The sequence below is a fragment of the Eulemur rufifrons genome, chromosome 19 (genome assembly GCF_041146395.1).
Source record: "Eulemur rufifrons isolate Redbay chromosome 19, OSU_ERuf_1, whole genome shotgun sequence".
In the NCBI taxonomy this organism is placed as follows: Eukaryota; Metazoa; Chordata; class Mammalia; order Primates; family Lemuridae; genus Eulemur; species Eulemur rufifrons.
This window is the reverse complement of record NC_091001.1, coordinates 23,950,923-23,968,582: the sequence shown is the minus strand read 5'-3', so window position 1 is coordinate 23,968,582 and position 17,660 is coordinate 23,950,923. Positions and strand designations below refer to the sequence as shown.

The window sequence follows — 17,660 nt, the reverse complement described above, 5'->3', positions numbered from 1 at the left end:
TTGTAGATAACTTGCAGCACCTAAGGGAGAAGTGTAGGTTTCACAGTGGGGCCCTGCTTGGTTTATTTGCTCTCTGGTATTGTGACATAATTTAGGTGTTCCAGGTTAAGTGGATTTGTAGATTCTAATTAGAATTTTTGCATTGTTTTGTAAAAGAATTAGGGATGACTTTGCCAATATAACAATTTTTTTTTTTTTACTGCTTCATTAACTTCTTCCCATCACTTCCCCATCATACCATCCTTCACATGTTATTTAATGACAAAACACTCAAAAAGAGTTGTTGAGGGTAATATGAATTAAGCATTTTCTTTCACAAGTAACTCATGCTCCAGGCTTGTGGTCAGTGGTATGCTACCAGGTGGATATGATTTTTAAAAATTGAGTGCACTTACAGTCGTCACTTAGTATCCGAGGGAAATTGGTTCCAGCACACCCCTTCCGCCTTCCCGGCTAGGTGAATACCAAAATCCATGGAAGACTCTCCCAGTTGGCTCTCGCTTAGTATTCTTCGTTAGTTGAAACTACCTTTGCAGAACTTGTAGATACAGAAGGCCAACTGTCAATCTGATCCACGTTACCGAAACCATTTGTACCCCTGAAATATTTTGAAATAAAAAAAAAACCCACCAACAAAAGATCAGTCAGAAGGCTGACTGTAATTTTTCCTTAAGGTAGACAGTAATAATTTTAACACGTGAAAAAGTAATTGTTTTGGGGCAAAAAAAGCTCTCAGGATGTTTTGAAAGTGGACGTAGCAACATTTGCATCATTGTGTGTGTTGCTGAAAATTACATAAACATATTGCACGTAAAAACCGCCCTGTGTACTTGAGAACTTTGGAAGCTCAACTTTCTACCATGTTTAAAATGTAAAAATTTTTCAAATGAAGAGTTTCAGTGGCTTTTTGAACATGTTCAGAATATAATGTCACATCTTCCCATTGGTATGTTACAGGAACAACTTTTTGATATAAAGATAGCAATTAAGCTGTAGAATTCTATCAAAAACTTTTGCAGAATTGATAGGTAGTATTGAAAAATGTACATCATGATTTGGTGTGGCTAACTATGCACTTAAACTGATCTTCAAATTGATCTAGCCCAAGGTGTTAAACCAAATTTTTTGAAAAGAAGGAAACATTTACTCAGATTGGCCATGCTATTGTTAGTAATACTAATGCTACAAAACACTTTGTACCATTGTAAAGAAAATAACAGCTAAAACTCATAGAGCACTTACTATGTGCCAACCATTATATAGATGTTATTTTACATATATTCCTATTAGTCTTCATCAACACTTAGAGTAGTTCCTGTAATTGTCCCCAATTATAGAATTGAGGAACTGATGGATGGATTTTCTGTTTTTTCCAACGGAAACTTGTATAAGCTCCTGGAGGGGGCTCCAGAAGCTTCTCAAAACAGAGACCAGGCACAATAGTAAATCTTTGTGGAATGTCACAGAAGTACAAGAGTGGGTTAACATATTTAAAGCTTGTCTTACCTTATATTTTAGAATACTATCTGACAAATATAATGAGATTTTAATTAACATAGTACTAGGAAATACCTTGGGGATGAAGGTGAAGTTTGATATTGGGAAGTAAGTCATGTGCTTGTAGTATGAGAAAACAAGGTCAATATATTAAATCAAGAAAATTGAAATTAAAATTATTCTTTGTGCAGAAGCAATCTTACATTTAAGTTTACGTTTACATAATACCAGAATTTGATCTGGTACATCATATTTGAACTATTATATGGCTAACTTTTATTAAGTGGAGCTGTGTCTTCCTTTTGAAGATTTTTAATTTTTCAAATAGATTAAAATCATTTTGTGAAGAATTGTTTAAGAAAATATCAGTGTTTATCCTCAAGAAGACAAAATGAAGGAGTTAAGAGTCAGTGTTCTCAAATATTTGAAACTCGGTCATTTGGAAGAGAAGAGGACTTCACCTATGGTTGTCTTAAGAGAATATCTTACATTGTAGTTGAGGGACTGTCATGTATATAATGACTGTATTAAAGGTAAGTGGGAAATATCCTAGTGGAATAATAACTGGAGTGTCATGGAAGTAAGAGAACAGAGTAATCAAGTAGAAAGAAGAGGGAAGCAGTGTAAAAATCAGAGTGCCATAGAACTGTACATTTGAGAAACCGAGAAAATCAGGAAAGCCTGTATGGAAGTTGGGAATGGAGTTAGACCTAAAAATACCAGCAAACAGTTGGGTATATTAATCTGGGTGTATGTGAGAGAGACTGTGTGTGTGTGTGTGTGTGTGTATATATATGTATGCATGTATATATATATATGTATGTATATATGTGTGTGTGTATATATATAAGTTTAGAAATTGATTTAAGCAGGAAATCTTGCGGTATGAACTGGAGTCTTCCCATTAGCAGAAAAGGGAACTGTGCAAGAGGTAAAAGTGAGCCAACATTTGCTGAGTGAGCAACTTGATCTATCTTCTTATTTACTCCTCCAGAACAGCCTTGATAGGCTTTTATTATCTCCCCTTTTTAATGGGTCAGTAAGTCTATGCTTAGGGAAGTTAAATAATCTGCCTAACTTCATAAACCTGGTTGTTGGTAGGGCTGAGTTACAGACCCAGATCTGAGCCCGAACCTCTTTCTGTTTCATCACATGTTCATCACATCTGTAGGGCTGAGTGTAGGAAGTGAAGGAAAAGTAGACAATGGAGGATCCTAAGATTTTTAGTCTGGGGACCAGAAAACTTGCAGTATCTTGAATTAACAAGGAGTTTATAACCTCAGCATGGCAACCTCAGTTTTAGTTATGTTCAATTTAAAGAGCTTGTGGTACATTGGGCAGGAGAGTTCATTATGTCACTAGAAAAGTAGAAGGATGTTAACATTTGGAGCATTGGAAATATAGAGGATGTGCCAACCACCCTTTTAGGAAATCTAGTCTTTTTTCTATGTGATCAGAGGATTGCAGTTGAGTTTCTAACACTATATTTTGACAGTTTGAATGAAAAAAAGGCTTATTTTTATACATCTTGTTTTCTTGCAGGTGGTTTTTATTTTGCTGTTATTGATATTATTGAATTTGACATAATTTCATGTCTTCTCATTAGTCTTTTCAGGTATTTTTTTGCTCCATACCATAACTTTTTTGTGTCTTTTACTCTGTTATATTTTGGACTTTATGTTGATAATGAATGCTCCTTCAAACAAATTTTGAAATCAAGTTTCATTTAACTGCAGGAGTAAAAGGGAAGCAATGCAGAAATCAGAGTTCCCAAAAGGTACACAGTTGAGAAACAGAGTAACAGGTACAGAGCTTTTTTTGGTAAGAGAAAAGGCCAAGTTTGTTAAAGATAGATGCAGGATGAAATTTATTGCTTTTACCTTTTTTTGTTGATGTTCTGTTTTGTCCAGGTAACTGTGATCAAAGGGCATCATCAAGTACGCAAATAAAACACAGGACTACAGTTCAGCAAAGCAAATCCTCCTCCTCAACCAGTTCTCCAGAGTCTGCAAGAAAACTTCATCCTAGACCAAGTGATAAACTCAACCCTAAAACAATTAACCCGGTGGGTCCAAAATAATTCTAAGTGAGTAGATTTTTTCAAAGTAATAGGCATTTAGCACACTATTGAAGCATTCTGAATACTGTCTCGAGATTTTTTGTTGTTGTTGTTAGTTTTGAGCTAATGATGAAGGAAGGGCATACAGCAATCATGAAGATCAGAGCTAATCACATGCATGTAGGGGTGAGTGTAGAGGTGAGAAGGAGTTAACCAGTTTGGGTATGTCCTGTCACATTCATGGATAAGCATTGTAGTGCATAAAATAAACTGCATATCAACTTTACTTTTTACTTACTGTGTTGTTTTACTTCCTAATATCAAATGAATAAACTTGTATTTAGTTGCCATAGGATGATTTACATACTTCCATAGTTGCGTAAAGGTCTCGGACCATTCCTCTATGTTCTACACATTAGCTCCACCAGAAATCCTAACTGCAGTACTAGCCTCTGTTTGCCCTCTCACAACAATTTAATCAGATTAAATAAACATGACGTTTATGCACATGAAAGTGCATAAATTGTAAGTGTGTAGTGAATTATCCAAAAGTGAACACACCTGTGCAACACTATTAGGTATTGCCTGGCCCATGCCCACCCTTGGTAGGGTAAGATGATAGTGGTTTCAGCTGTTGAAGGGGAGTGTGAGAGTGACTGAGGCTCTCGACTAACTTTGATGACAGGTAGAATATGACAGATACTTAAGCAAGGGTTTAGTGAACTGTGTGAGGCCAGGAAGAGAGTGTCTGACTTTGTATAAGAAAAATGACAAATAGTTTGAGCATCTATGTTCCTTTGCTTCTTTCTAGAAAGAAGCACAGTGTCAAGGAGATTGAATACCTGAAGAAGGCCCTGATACCTCTTTGCTGTCACTTTTTTTTCTTATATTTAGTTGAGGGAGTTTATGGTGGTGATACTTCACTTTTCTAATTCTCCTTAAAGAAAAACTTTTTCAATTAATGTTTAGTGGACCTTATCTTAAGTCTTAAAATTAAAAATTAAGGACAGTTTTGGGAAGCAATTTAATGATTTTACCTGAGAAAAGCATGTCTAAGAAAGGTGTGTTCTTTTTTGTGTTTTCACCATTCACTTATGGTATATGCACTTAAAAGTATATAAATTTTAAATATTTCACTTGAATAAAAATTTTTTAAAATTACTAATTTAGCATAGTGTGGTTGATAAGTTGTTTCAGAATTGAAATACCATCTGTGATATGGTTAAAAATTGAATGAGATAACAAATTTTTTTACATTAATAGAATTTTGGTAAAATTTGGTTAAAATTGATAGAATTAATCCATTTATAGGGGAAAAAAAAAAAAAAACCCTGATCCTATGGGGCCTGGAAGATAAAACTGATTATCTCTAGAACAAAATTAAAAGGCAAAGAAGGGAATTTCTTAGAATTTCAATCAGAAATTTTGTCTGTGTGAGTCTTTTGAAACTTTAGGAATTTTTCACATGGCTCCTAGAGCCAAAAGGTAAGGTCATTTGCTAGTAGGTAACACAATAGAATATGTTAATAGTATAGCACTAATTTGTCTTAATTTTTTCCCTCAATACAAGTGACACTTTTTCAAGTAACTTTCTCATCTAATGTGATTATTACTTGAAAGTAATTTTTAAAACATATTGCTTTCTTAGAAATTATTACTAGATGAATGAAATGTGTCTATTGCTATGAATTCTTACATGTAGCATGGATTGAACTTTGTAAATGAATCTTTTATTATTTTATGAATTTTTACTTATGTGCTTTTACTCAAAACACCTGTGTTTTTCCAGTGGAAAAAGGAGCTAATTCTAAATTTACACATATTCTAAGTATGTCTTAAAACTACTACATGTGATTAAAAAAAAATTAGCTAGTTACATCTTTAAAATACCTTAGTAAATTTATATTAATATTTTGTAAATTAGACAACTGTGTTTCATTTGAAATCTAGGCATATGTTTGGAGAATCATGCTCCATCTTCAACTCTCTCATCCTTGCCCAATGCAATTCTTTGTTTTTCGTAGAAGCATGAAGCCAGTTTGGAGAAATTATACAGATTCTCTGACCATCCATACATACCATCCATATTTGGCTTGATGACAAGTAGGAGACGTGCTAGTGGCGGAAAAAAAATCCATTTTCCCTGTACTTAATACCTCTTCTCCATTTAGCCCTCACCTTGAAAGGTCACAGTGGGGAAGTGGGTAGAAAGATCTATCAATCCATATATGGTTGCAGCCACTTGCAAGTCTTCTGAAACAAGTTAGGGATAAAAGAAAATGTACAAAGGGTGTTTGTGTTATTACTGGTACTGAGAGGGTGGATGCTTTTTGCCAGTCATGTTGCTGAGTAGGAATGACGCACTTGATACCAGTGTGGTGGTTTGAAGGTCAGGGTGGCTGTTTGCATCTGACCTAAGAAGGATTAAAATTGATTAGATATCATAAAGTGGAGGTGATGGCAATATTTTCATTTTTTTAATTTCAGTTTGCTGAACAATCACGAGCCCCTTCTGCGTTTGCAGCTATTTACTCTAAAGGAGGTATACCATGCAGGTAAAATCAATACGATTTTTAACTGGTCATATTGTTCAAAATAATTATGTAAAATCAATACTGTATTCAGTTTAAATGTATTGAAAGTTTTATTTACTAGTGAGGTTGAAATAAAGGTGACTTATTCACACTGGCTATTGGATTGGAATAGATCCCTGGACGTTGTTAAAGAAAACCATTTTAATTCCAAAATATAATTACTGAAGGTCTATGATAAAAACAAATAATTTAAGAAATTGAACCGTTTTTTAAAAACAATCAATTTAAGCATTCACAAGCTTGGGCAAGTTGCAAATAGAAAAAGTCCTATCTTGTTGGTAAAGTAAAAACTGGCAATTTAGTGAAGATGTTTACATTTTTTAGTAAGGACATTGTTGTTTTTGCTTTTCAGTATATTTCTTGCCACCTTTCTAGATAGATGTAAGAACTATTTTAAAGGAAACAATATAGATTACTAATAGTATGATATTATTTTAAGATTTATCACTAAGAAGCATTTATTTCTTCACAGCATATCCAGTTTAGCCTATTCTAGACAATAGGCAATTTTATTTTCATTGTGGAAAGAATAATCACAACTTTTTTCCCCAAAATTCAAGAAATATAGTTTTTGAGTGGTATTTTCAGATTTGGAGTGAAAAATAAGCTCAAGAAACATTCTTTAATTTACTGTTACTATTTCATATTTAGATTCCGAATTGAAGCCCTTTTTTAAGATTCTTTACACACCTGCCACAGCAATTTATTGTTGCAAAAATGTAAAAACAATGTTACACAGACTTCTTATTATGAAAATAGGTCAAAGGAGGAGGCAAGAAGTCAAGACCATTACAAAGAAGCATGAAGAAATGTTTGGATTGATGAATAAGGTCACTGTCATGATTGTGATGATTATTCCTTGGATGTATTCTTACATCGAAACTTATCAAATTGTACACTTTGCATATGCACAGTTTACAGCATGTCAGTTATGCCTCAATAAAGGCTGTTAAAAAAGAAGAAAAGCAGCAGCAGACCCTAATTCAGGTGCTACCACTTTGTAACCCTCAGTAGGGTATTTCACCTTCCTGGCCTCGCTTTTCTTCACTTTAACAGGGGTAAAACCTGGTTTGCCATCACATGATTAGTGTTAAGGTCCAATGATCTATATCTTAAAAACAATGTTCTTTATAAAACATTTTTTCTTATTATATTTTGATTGTTTGCATTTTTCATTTTTTGTAGGTTACCTATTGTGTTGTAATTATGACTGAAAGATAATTTGTATAATCTTGGAACATTTGTATTAAGATTCACAGACGGCAACATGGTTAAGCACCAAAACTGTAGGCTTTACAAATATGGAGTTACCAAACAATTTTGCTGAAAGGGTAGAAATTTGTAGGATTATAGACATTCCTTTATAAAATGTCCTTGTAGTATCTTTTAAAGTTGTAGTATTCCTACATGTTACAAGATAATTCTAATATGATTATACTCTATAAAGAGTATGTATGTTAGATGATCACTGCTTAATATATAATTACATTTTCCTTGTTTCACTCACTGACTTTTATATTTTAGATTGGTGCATGGTTCAGTAAGACACAGATTACAGTGGGAATGTCCTCCTGAAAATCTTCCATTTGATCCTCTTCTTATTACTTTAGCTGAGGTAAATAGTCCATCTCTCCTTCATATTTATGGAAAAAAAAAATCTTCTAAAATTGCATTAAATGTTATTTTGTAGCTTGTCAATAAATCTTACTCTGTGCTTTTGAAAAAAGAACCAAACAATAGGCATTGAAACACTGTACCACCTTAAAAACTAATTATGGTTGTTACAGGTTTATTAGAAATTGATTAATCAGTTTTATAAATATGGAATTAGTATACATGAGGATTTGTAGATGGTGGATGAAATAGTCATGCTTATTTCAAAAACTAAATATGTGGAAAATGGCATCAAAATGAGGAGGAAGTTTTTTTTGTGCTAGTCACATCATGAAAACATCAGGGATTACTTCTTAAAACTACGTCAGTTAATGATAAGTGGTTGTTCTGTCTCCATACAACCAATCGTTTCAGCATGATGTGTTTCTTAGGGAATTGATACTAACTACCTAAATGTCGTTTCAGAGAAATCTCTAGCTCTATGCTCTACTTATACATTTCAGTAAAATATCATCAAGGTGGTTTTTATAGAGCACTAAAAATTTTTTTTTTGGATAAATTCCTTTATATAACATTTGTGTCAGAAAAAACATTGCTGGAGTCTTAGCTTCAAGTGAATCATTGATATCTTCTGTGAATTTTATTCCTAGAGATAGAATCAGAAGTTAAGAAATGAATTAACTTGTTGTACCATATTTAAACTTTTAGTTACTTGCTTTTCTTTAATAGTTAAGGATCATTTTGTCATTGTTAAGAAACAAATGATTAAATTAGGGCTTCGATGATATCAATTTAAATAGGCAATGCCATGTATATAGAATGAGTCACATAGGATTAAATAGTCTAAGTAAAAATATGACAGTAAAAGAATTCAGATGTTTTCTTTATTTAAAGGAGCCACTTGCCTTTCCTGTAAAACCAGTGGGGAGGGTCAAGTGGGAGCAGAACAGGAACAAAGTAGATAATTATGCCAGTTGAGATTCCTTAATTATAATGAAACATCAAAAATCTCCAGTTCCTCCTTTAGCTCTCCAAATGGAGAGCTCTTAAGTGGACTCACCAGATACTAGCAAAGATTGCCAAATTGTTTCAGTAAATTTTTGCTTTTCTTAAATTATAGCTCAGCTTGTGGAATTATTTTTGTATTACATGCAGTATATTTTCATATGTAGCCTATTTTGAAATTCAGTTTTGATTAAAACCTTTTAAAGTTGGTATTAAAATGATAAAGTTTAGTGATGTTTCCTTAGTTCCTTTTGAAACTTTAAACCTTTTATACATGATAGCAAACTATTTTTTAAACTGATCAAAACTGATGATGTCTTTGAAAGCATACTGCAGCTATTCACAGGGGACAGGGAGTGCTTTAATTTAGGTGTCCTTAAAGGGACTCTGGCTTTAAAACACATAAAGTCAGCCCTTTATACAATATTATCCAAATACCAATGCTTTTATTTCTGTATTGAGTAGATTTTTAGCCTTTCCCTCTACTCATTTGCCAATGGGAAAGTAGTGACTAAAGAACTGCTATTGAAATCCACTTCAGCTTTTAACTTGAAATTCTTCATGTCTCAAATGAACAGGTACTCCCAAGATCATAGAACGTGTGATCCAAAATGATGCCCATGTGTTTGGCAGCATAGGTTTTAAAAGCATGATAGCATCAAGGACGGAAAATGTTCAGTATATGGAAGCAGATAGTTAAGTCTAAAGGCTGAGTTAGTTGGAAGTTAGTATTTCTGAGCATGACTTTGCAGTTGATTATACTTACTTCACAGATAATTAGTCAGACTGAAGGAGTTTGCTATAGTTTTTTTGTTGTTTTGTTTTGCTTTGTTTTATCTTTTCAAAAAATGTTAGATGGCCCTTTCTTCTTGACTCACACTGCTTGGGTAAATCATAAAAGAGTACCAATTGTTTCTAATGCATTTAGGGTGAAAAACATAGTGAGAAATGATCTACATATGTCTTTTTTTCATATTTTTATATTTCATTCCAGTGTTAAAAATGACATTTAAAATTTTACAGTGCTTTGTGCACATAGTACAATATTTGCGTTCTAAATATCTCAATATAAAATATTTAAATGTGAAGGAACTATATTTTAGAAACTCACTAAACGTTATAAAATCACTGTAAAGGCAGGGGAATCCAATAGTTATGTATTTATTAAGGAGCAGTTATACAGTTTAGATTAATTTACTGGGCTTTCAGACTGTGTAGGAGTATATACAAATTTTTAGTATCCTAGTGAGGTTTTTGCCTTTTTTTTTCTCTATTTTTATTTACCTTCCTTTTCTTCCTTCTTTTCCTTGCTTTACGCTTCCTTCCTACTTTCTTTTCTTTTTCACTTTCTTTATTTTTCGTTGCCTCTCCTTTCGTTTTCCCTGTTCCTCCCCTTCTGTGGATAGAGATTCCTCCTATCTCACGTACAGTCAGCCCTTCCTATTTGTGGATTCCACATAAGTAGATTCTCTACATGTAGCATTTACATTGTATTAGATCTTATAAGTAATCTAGAGATGATTTAAAGAATATGAGAGTATGTACATGGATTATATGCAAATACTATGCCATTTTTTATATATAAAGGACTTCAGCGTCCACGGATTTGAATATCTACATGCGTGCTGGAACCAAACTCTCTCAGATACCCAGGGATGACTGTATTTCTTGTTCCACATTTTCTCAGTGTGATTGAAATTGTAATTGCTGAAATTATATATCATGATTAGGAAAATAATAATGATCAACCTTTTGATTTTTGCTTAGGCTAATAAGGATTTAATTTTTCTCTTATTAGGATAACAAAATGGGTAGTAAATCGTGTTTTTTTTTTTTTTTTTTGGCAGGGTCTGAGGGAGACTAAACATCCATATACCTTTGTGTCAAAGGAGGCTTTTAGAGAATTACTTTCGGTTAAAAGTGCTCCTGAAAAAACGGTTCCTTTGCTACCTAGACTGATTCCTGTGCTAAGGGCAGCTCTGGTATGTCATTTATTTCATTGTACTTTCTATTTCAAAACACATGATAGAAAAGAAAGCTATAATATATGTAAAATATTTTATGCCTTCTTTCCCTTTCAAATTATTTGTAAATTAGTCCTTTAACTGCGGTTTTGATTAGTCCTTTAATGTGCAGAATCAGGCCACTGTTATTCAGGGCCAGGTGATTACATCCTTGAAGATAGCTTTGGAGCATGTACTAAAGGTAAAAAGGGACATTTTGAGTAATTAGAGAAAGTAATGAACCTCAAGTCAGCCTTTCTGTATGCTAGATATATTTTAATTAATGATCAATCTGGTTGAAATTTTGTTTTTTGCTTCTTCATGTACTGCATTGAGGGTTATTTTTTAAATTCTGTGTTGCTGATTATCTTCTGATTTTAAATGTTTAATCTTATTTTTTTCTCCACCTGCTTGCCCTTTATTCTAACCCATTTTCCCTTTCCTTTTTTCTTTTCTCCAATGCCTCTGCACCCCTAACTAACAAACCCTACAGGTCCATTCGGATGATGAAGTGTTTGAAAGAGGATTGAATGCCCTGGTACAGTTAAGTGTTGTTGTTGGTCCTTGTCTAAATGACCATCTGAAACATCTGCTTACCAGTGTAAGTACTGCAAAGATTAGAGAGTGGTTGTATATATGTGTCATGCACCATCCATATCTCTTCATGATTTAATGGTTTCAAACTATTCTTTAAAATAACTTAAAACCTTAAAAAAGAAAACCTCATCATCCTAACCAAAAAATATAGAGATTGAACCTAGTTGTTCATAAAACATTTTACTAATGAACAGTTTTCTCTTTATTAGTTTTTAATGGAAAGTGTATACATGAGCATAATTTAGGGTTGTAATAAAAAGTTTGTACAAGTTGAATGGGTAAAAGTTGATGAACAGAATAGTGGTATTGTGCTTATGTTGACTAGCTATGAATTGAGAGCATGCTTATACACTGCCTTGTGTAATGATGTATTATCAAAGCCGTGTTTTTTCATCTTTTTTTGCTTACTTTTCATTGTGAGTTTTTAGTGAATCTGTAAATTGCATTCAAGAAGAGACTTTTCCTGATATGTATAAGTTTAAGCCTTATCACAAATATACACTGACTGGGACACCGTGCAGTTCAGGAGGTCCCCAAGACTACCTTAGGTTTAATGACTTCCTAGAATGACTCACGGAACTCAGAAAAGCTGTTATTCACTGTTACAGTTTATTGTGGCAACAAGATAAAGATTAAAATCAGCAAAGGGAAGAGGCACAATGGTGGTATCCAGGAGAGATGAGGCGTGCAGCTTCCAGTTGTCCTCCCCCAGCGGAGTTGTGTGGACAGTGCTTACGTCTTACAGCAACAATGTGTGGCAACATGCATGGGGTATTGCCTACTAAAGAAGCTCACTTGAGCCTTGGCATCCAGGGTTTTTATTGGGGTCTGCCACGCAGGCCTGACTGTGTGGCTGTGTGGTTGGCATTAGTCTATAGCTTCCCCAGAAGTCGGTCAAGCTGATACCCTGTGGCTCAAGGCCCCCACCATAAATGACATTGTTAGTACAGAGTATCTGGTGTGGTCCAAAGACTCCAGGTTAACTCTTATCTGACAGATACTCTTATCTGGCAGGAGATTCCGAGAGCTTAGAAGTTATCATCCAGGAGTTAAAGGTAAGGGACAGACTTTCTTTAGGCAAGGGTAATCCTGTACTGTGCACTGATATAAGCATTAAAGTTCTGGCTAGGAGCATCCACAGCTAGGATTTCTCTGCTTGCATTCTTCTGTAGTTCAGAGCTGAAGCATGTATTTTGATCACAGTTCTACCTTTCCAGTTGAGGCCCATTGAGGACATATGCTGGGATGGGTGGTCTTGTGGTTTCTAGTTTGATTCTTCTACCTGTCACTGTTACTGGATTATTCATATAAATGTTCTGTTCTTTGTCCTTTTTTTAATGCAGGAAAATACATGTTTTAGAGGTTTAACTTTCTATCATAGTCTTCTAAATGCTCTTGCAAATTACAAAATGGAAAAGTATGCTATTTTATAGAAAACTTACTTCAGATATCATACTTTAGCAGATTTTGTAGCATTAGTATTGTTACCGAGCAAATGGACTGGCTGCACAATGTGCCCAGAAGCCAATACACTGTGGCACCAGCTTTATTGCAAAACTGGCTAGCAAGGAGACAGGAGCAGGCTTAAATCTATCTCCCAATTTGGGGTCTGGGCAAAGTTTATGGGCTCAGAGGGCAAGGAAAAGGGTTTAGGAATGTTGCCTTGACAGGGTTTGATTGGAGGGCTTCAAATTTGGCCATTTATGGTAAGGTGTTTTGAGGTGGATTTTAGCCTTGGATCTTCTGGGCCAATGGACCCCTCACTTCTGAAAGAGTTCCAGCGTTCAGGTTCTAGTCATGTCCTGGTCTTTCTTCTTGGTTCATAGGGAAGGAATTATTGGTTCCAGGTGGTGTTAGAGGTCTGCGCTGTTTCTGTTGTGCATGCCAGGGCTATATGACTTGCAGTGTTTGGCTATGTTGTACCTACAATGTAACTCGACGTTTTGTTATCCACAGAGTAGGCCCAGTTTGTGCTGGATTTGCAGTAACAGTATTGCTTGAAATAGAAACAAATTGAAATCTAAACAAATTAAGGAGCATTTATGAAGTTTTAATTGTGCAAATGATGAACATTGTTACTTTTTAATATCATTTCATTTTTCCCCCACTCTTACTTTAAAAGCTTTCCAAGAGACTAATGGACAAGAAATTCAAAGAGCCAATCACCAGTGCATTACAAAAGCTAGAACAGCATGGTGGAAGTGTAAGTAGAACATTATTCCTTAAGTCATGATTTTTTTTTTTCTTTTTTTTATTTTTAGTCGTATTACAAAATTGACTATATATTTAACATACAGTATTTCATTTCAGCCACATGTAATCATGTGAAATTGATATTGTTATTTGCATTTTAGAGCTCAGAGTTTCTCTCCTGCCTAGGTCACACCATTTTCAAGCACTGGGACACAAACCTAGGTTGTAGAAATACAAGGCTTGTACACATTCATGACACTTACTACATGGCAGTCCATGTGGTGCAGTGTTAGTTTTTTTCTTTAAAGTACTTCAGATATTTTTGTTTGGACCATTAGAAAGTTCACAAAACCAAAGGATTAACTTAGCTCATTGAAGAAATACTTTTTCCTCTTTCATTTGCCATCTTTTCTGCCTCAAAATTTAGAATCTCTGTATAATCAAAGATTGAAATGACATCCAAATGACTGCACTATTGTGTCTGTAAACAAATGCCTAGCATACTCCTACGTGTGTGCACCTACATAGCACACTCCAGTTGATTATCCTAACTTTTTAAGGTGCAAGACTATGGGGAATTGCATTACTATATGCTGTCAAATCACTAGGTTAATTGGATTTTTAACACTTGAGAGAAGTCTTTAGATAATCTTGTTTTAGAAATATTCCATAAAGGAGTCTTGTTTTTATAGATTATATTTAATCACATCTTAGTGATAGAATTGCATGTGATTATCCTAACGTTGCAGAACCTAGTTTCATTCTAGGTGCTTTCTAAAGGAATTAATTATAAGAAAATCTGTGTGATTGTATACAATTTTAAAATGGCATATGTTTTAGTTTAAGCATTGCCTAAATTACCTAATTTGACCAATTTCAGTGACTTTTTGTGTTGATTATATTCTTTCCATGATGAATGCTTAGAATAAAGTTTATAAGAGAGGACGTCCCTAAGCCTACTAGATAGATAATGAATTGCTTTGTTGTGTTGGGTCCTAAGCAGAGAATTAGCATTCAGACACCTTGTTAAAGGGATGTGCAGAACCTTCCCCTAGCTAATCCTGTGTGCCCTCTCAGCACAAAGGAAATTCTTCTTGCTTGCAAATGTGCTTTCTGTTCTCAGAATTTGAATGCAAAATGTATTTGCCTTTTCTTCCCTTGTGAAATGCAAGTAAACAGATGATAAATAATGATGGCACAGCTTTTCAGTCTGAAACTCTCCATGGGTGGTTTCCAATATCCTTTGGACCAATATGGGAAATGAGACAGGTAGAAAGGGGACAGGCCCAGCATGTTACATTTGATGGGGATGTGTGTGGGAAGAGAGATAGTTTGCATGTAAATAAAGTTTAGAAATAGCAGGCTAAGATTTGGAGAGGGAATGCAGAGGGTGTAGTTGACCAACCCAGCGTCCCAGAGATAGCAGATTTTTCTTTTAGAGCCACTCAATCTCATTAGCTTTGAGTCTTGGGGGTAATATGGAATTAAAAAAAAAAAAGATTTTGTAGTTATGAGGGCTTTTAAGTATTGTTTATTTTCTTCTGACTTCTCTTCTTGTTTTTTATGTCCTTCATAATATTTTAATAAAAATTGAAATAATAGTAAGAACATTTTCTATTGCAATTTCACGTCAAAGACTTTCTCCTTGGCCAGGCGCAGTGGCTCACGCCTGTAATCCTAGCACTCTGGGAGGCTGAGGCGGGTGGATCGCTCAAGGTCAGGAGTTCGAGACCAGCCTGAGCAAGAGCGAGACTCCGTTTCTACTAAAAATAGAAAGAAATTATATGGACAACTAAAAATCTATATAGAAAAAATTAGCCGGGCATAGTGGCGCATGCCTATAGTCCCAGCTACTCGGGAGGCTGAGGCAGTAGGATAGCTTAAGCCGAGGACTCTGAGGTTGCTGTGAGCTAAGCTGATGTCTCAAAAAAAAAAAAAAAGACTTTCTCCTTGCTTAACTATTTATTGTGCTTGCTTTGGTACTTTGTAATCTTTCGTGAAATTAATGAATACTCTTCTTCCTTTTCTAAGAACTTAAAAGCTTATGTATCTTTTTCTTTAAATGTTAGAAATATGTCTTTAAAAAAGTTTGTTCGTAGTATTGCAGTTTCACATTTTTTAGGGTTTGTGTATATCACAATGATAAACTCAACTCCTGAGGAACAAAAATATCCGTTACAGATAATCACTTTATTACTTTTTGAGTACTGATTTTTTTACTACCTGTCTTAAATCAGTTCATTCTTAGCCTGATTTAATTTTTTTCTAAGTGATATGCTTATTAGTCTTGGAGAAGACACACACATACCTTAGTCTTCACTGAGTATGTGAGAACTTACTATGTGACAGGTACTGAGAGCTTTTCTCCATTAAACTCATTGAATCTTCAGAGGTAGATTTTGATGTTATCTCCCTTTAAAAATCAAGAAACTGAGGCCCAGAGAAGTAATTAGCCCAGGTTTGACAGTGAAGTGACTGGTAGAAGCTGAATTTAAATATTGGTAGTCTGGCTTCTAACTACTTCTTAGTTCGATACTTAAAAAAAAACTCGCTATTTTATTTAACTCAGAAAAAGCCACATCTTATTCTATCGTTTTGTTCTCCTCTCTTTTTGTTTGTTTTGAGTTTTGGACACTTTATAGGTATACAGCTGCAAATATAATGCCTACTAGGGGAACTCTGCCTGATGCTAATGATGCTAAATTTTTTTCTGTTGACAGGGAAGCCTTATCATCATCAAATCTAAAATTCCAACATATTGCTCCATATGCTGTTGAAGAAGGGAGCCAACAAAAATCATCTTACTACCTGGTAGCGTGTGTCAAACACTGACCATGGGTACCCGTGGAACCTTTATTCAATTAGTTCATTTTATTCTTTTGTAAATCACAACCACCATTCATTATTTACTAGGTTAAGATGAGCGTACACAATCACACTAAATCATAGTAAAAGTTATTCATCAACAAAAAGGCCATTAATAATGGAAAGCTATTAATATTAAAAGAAACTATACAATAGTAAAATTTTGTAGGGTTCGTTTTTCATATTTTTATCATTTGTATGAAGAACCGTTATTGTGTTTACAAGATAAGATGTATTTGTATTTATTACCTAGTGCCTTTTTATTTATAATACCCTCTTTTGTAATCAGTTTGTAGCTGTGCACTTATTGTAGATATTTTGTCATTTCTTGGGTTTTATATTTATCGATGCTATAGAAGTTTAAAATAGTGGACAAACATTTGTGAATGCACTATTAATTATTGGTTGTAAATATGTATTTTGTAATGTAGAATGCTTGGAAAACTTCTTTCCAGAGTATTCTAGTTTAAGAAAGTTTTTTTCACTGTGTAAATTCTATTACAAGTATGTTGTTTATTACAATTTGTTAAAACTACCTAAACTTTGGGTGTTAATTGTATTTAAGTAAATGTTATTTTTGCATTTTATTAGTCAGAAAATGCTGATGTACATATATTCAGAAATTAAAATCTTAAAACTTTTGTATGCATTCAGTGATTTTGTTTTGCTTGCTTATGTTTAACAATTTGGTTTTTTAAAAAAGCTTTTAAGACATAATTTACAGATGTAGTTTGGAATTTTGATGTAGAGGAAGCTAACTATAGATTACTCTGCAAAAGAGAGGAGTAGAGGAAGAGAAATAGAAAACAAGAATAAGACCTTCTATCTTATGGGCAAGAAGACAGGCCTACAGACTTGAGTAGCCACACCAAATCCAAAGCAGACCAATATTTTGGAAAGGATGAAAGTGAGAGATCACTCTTGTATGTGGGAGCAGCAAGGCTGTACCCCGGAAGCATCAGAGAATGCCCTTTCCTTGCTCTATTCCGCACACGCTTGGAGTGACCTCTTTGCAGTTCTCATTTCAGATATAGTCTCACAGCTGTTATGTGAAAGAATGCAGGTAATTTCTGAGGCGTCTTAATGCAGAAATGCTCATCCTCCTTCAGAGCTTTTGTTCTTCCTGGGCCCTTTGTCTGGCACACCTTTTCCTCAGGTCTCTACTACCTTGTCACATCCTCAGATCATACTAGCTACAACAGCGGCCTGCCCACTGGCCTTGTTATTACTTGT

The 17,660-nt window shown here is 34.4% G+C and overlaps 1 protein-coding gene across 1 annotated transcript; it reads left to right on the top strand.

Annotated features, from left to right (window-relative positions):
• The first annotated feature begins 3,094 nt into the window (after positions 1-3,094).
• On the top strand, positions 3,095-16,474 carry PACRGL (parkin coregulated like). Its single transcript, XM_069494790.1, has 8 exons — positions 3,095-3,112; positions 3,234-3,301; positions 3,408-3,562; positions 6,044-6,111; positions 7,675-7,765; positions 10,617-10,751; positions 11,266-11,373; positions 16,283-16,474. Exons 2-8 carry the CDS (start codon positions 3,250-3,252, stop codon positions 16,337-16,339), a joined length of 666 nt encoding a protein of 221 aa, XP_069350891.1. The 5' UTR covers positions 3,095-3,112; positions 3,234-3,249; the 3' UTR covers positions 16,340-16,474.
• Positions 16,475-17,660: the final 1,186 nt, after the last annotated feature.

Coding starts and splice junctions, on each gene's coding strand:
- PACRGL (XM_069494790.1), top strand. CDS start 3,250: ATGCAGAAATCAGAGTTCCCAAAAGGTACACAGTTGAGAAACAGAGTA. Junction 6,112..7,674: donor AAAGGAGGTATACCATGCAG/GTAAAATCAATA, acceptor TTTATATTTTAG/ATTGGTGCATGGTTCAGTAA. Junction 7,766..10,616: donor TTCTTATTACTTTAGCTGAG/GTAAATAGTCCA, acceptor TTTTTTTGGCAG/GGTCTGAGGGAGACTAAACA.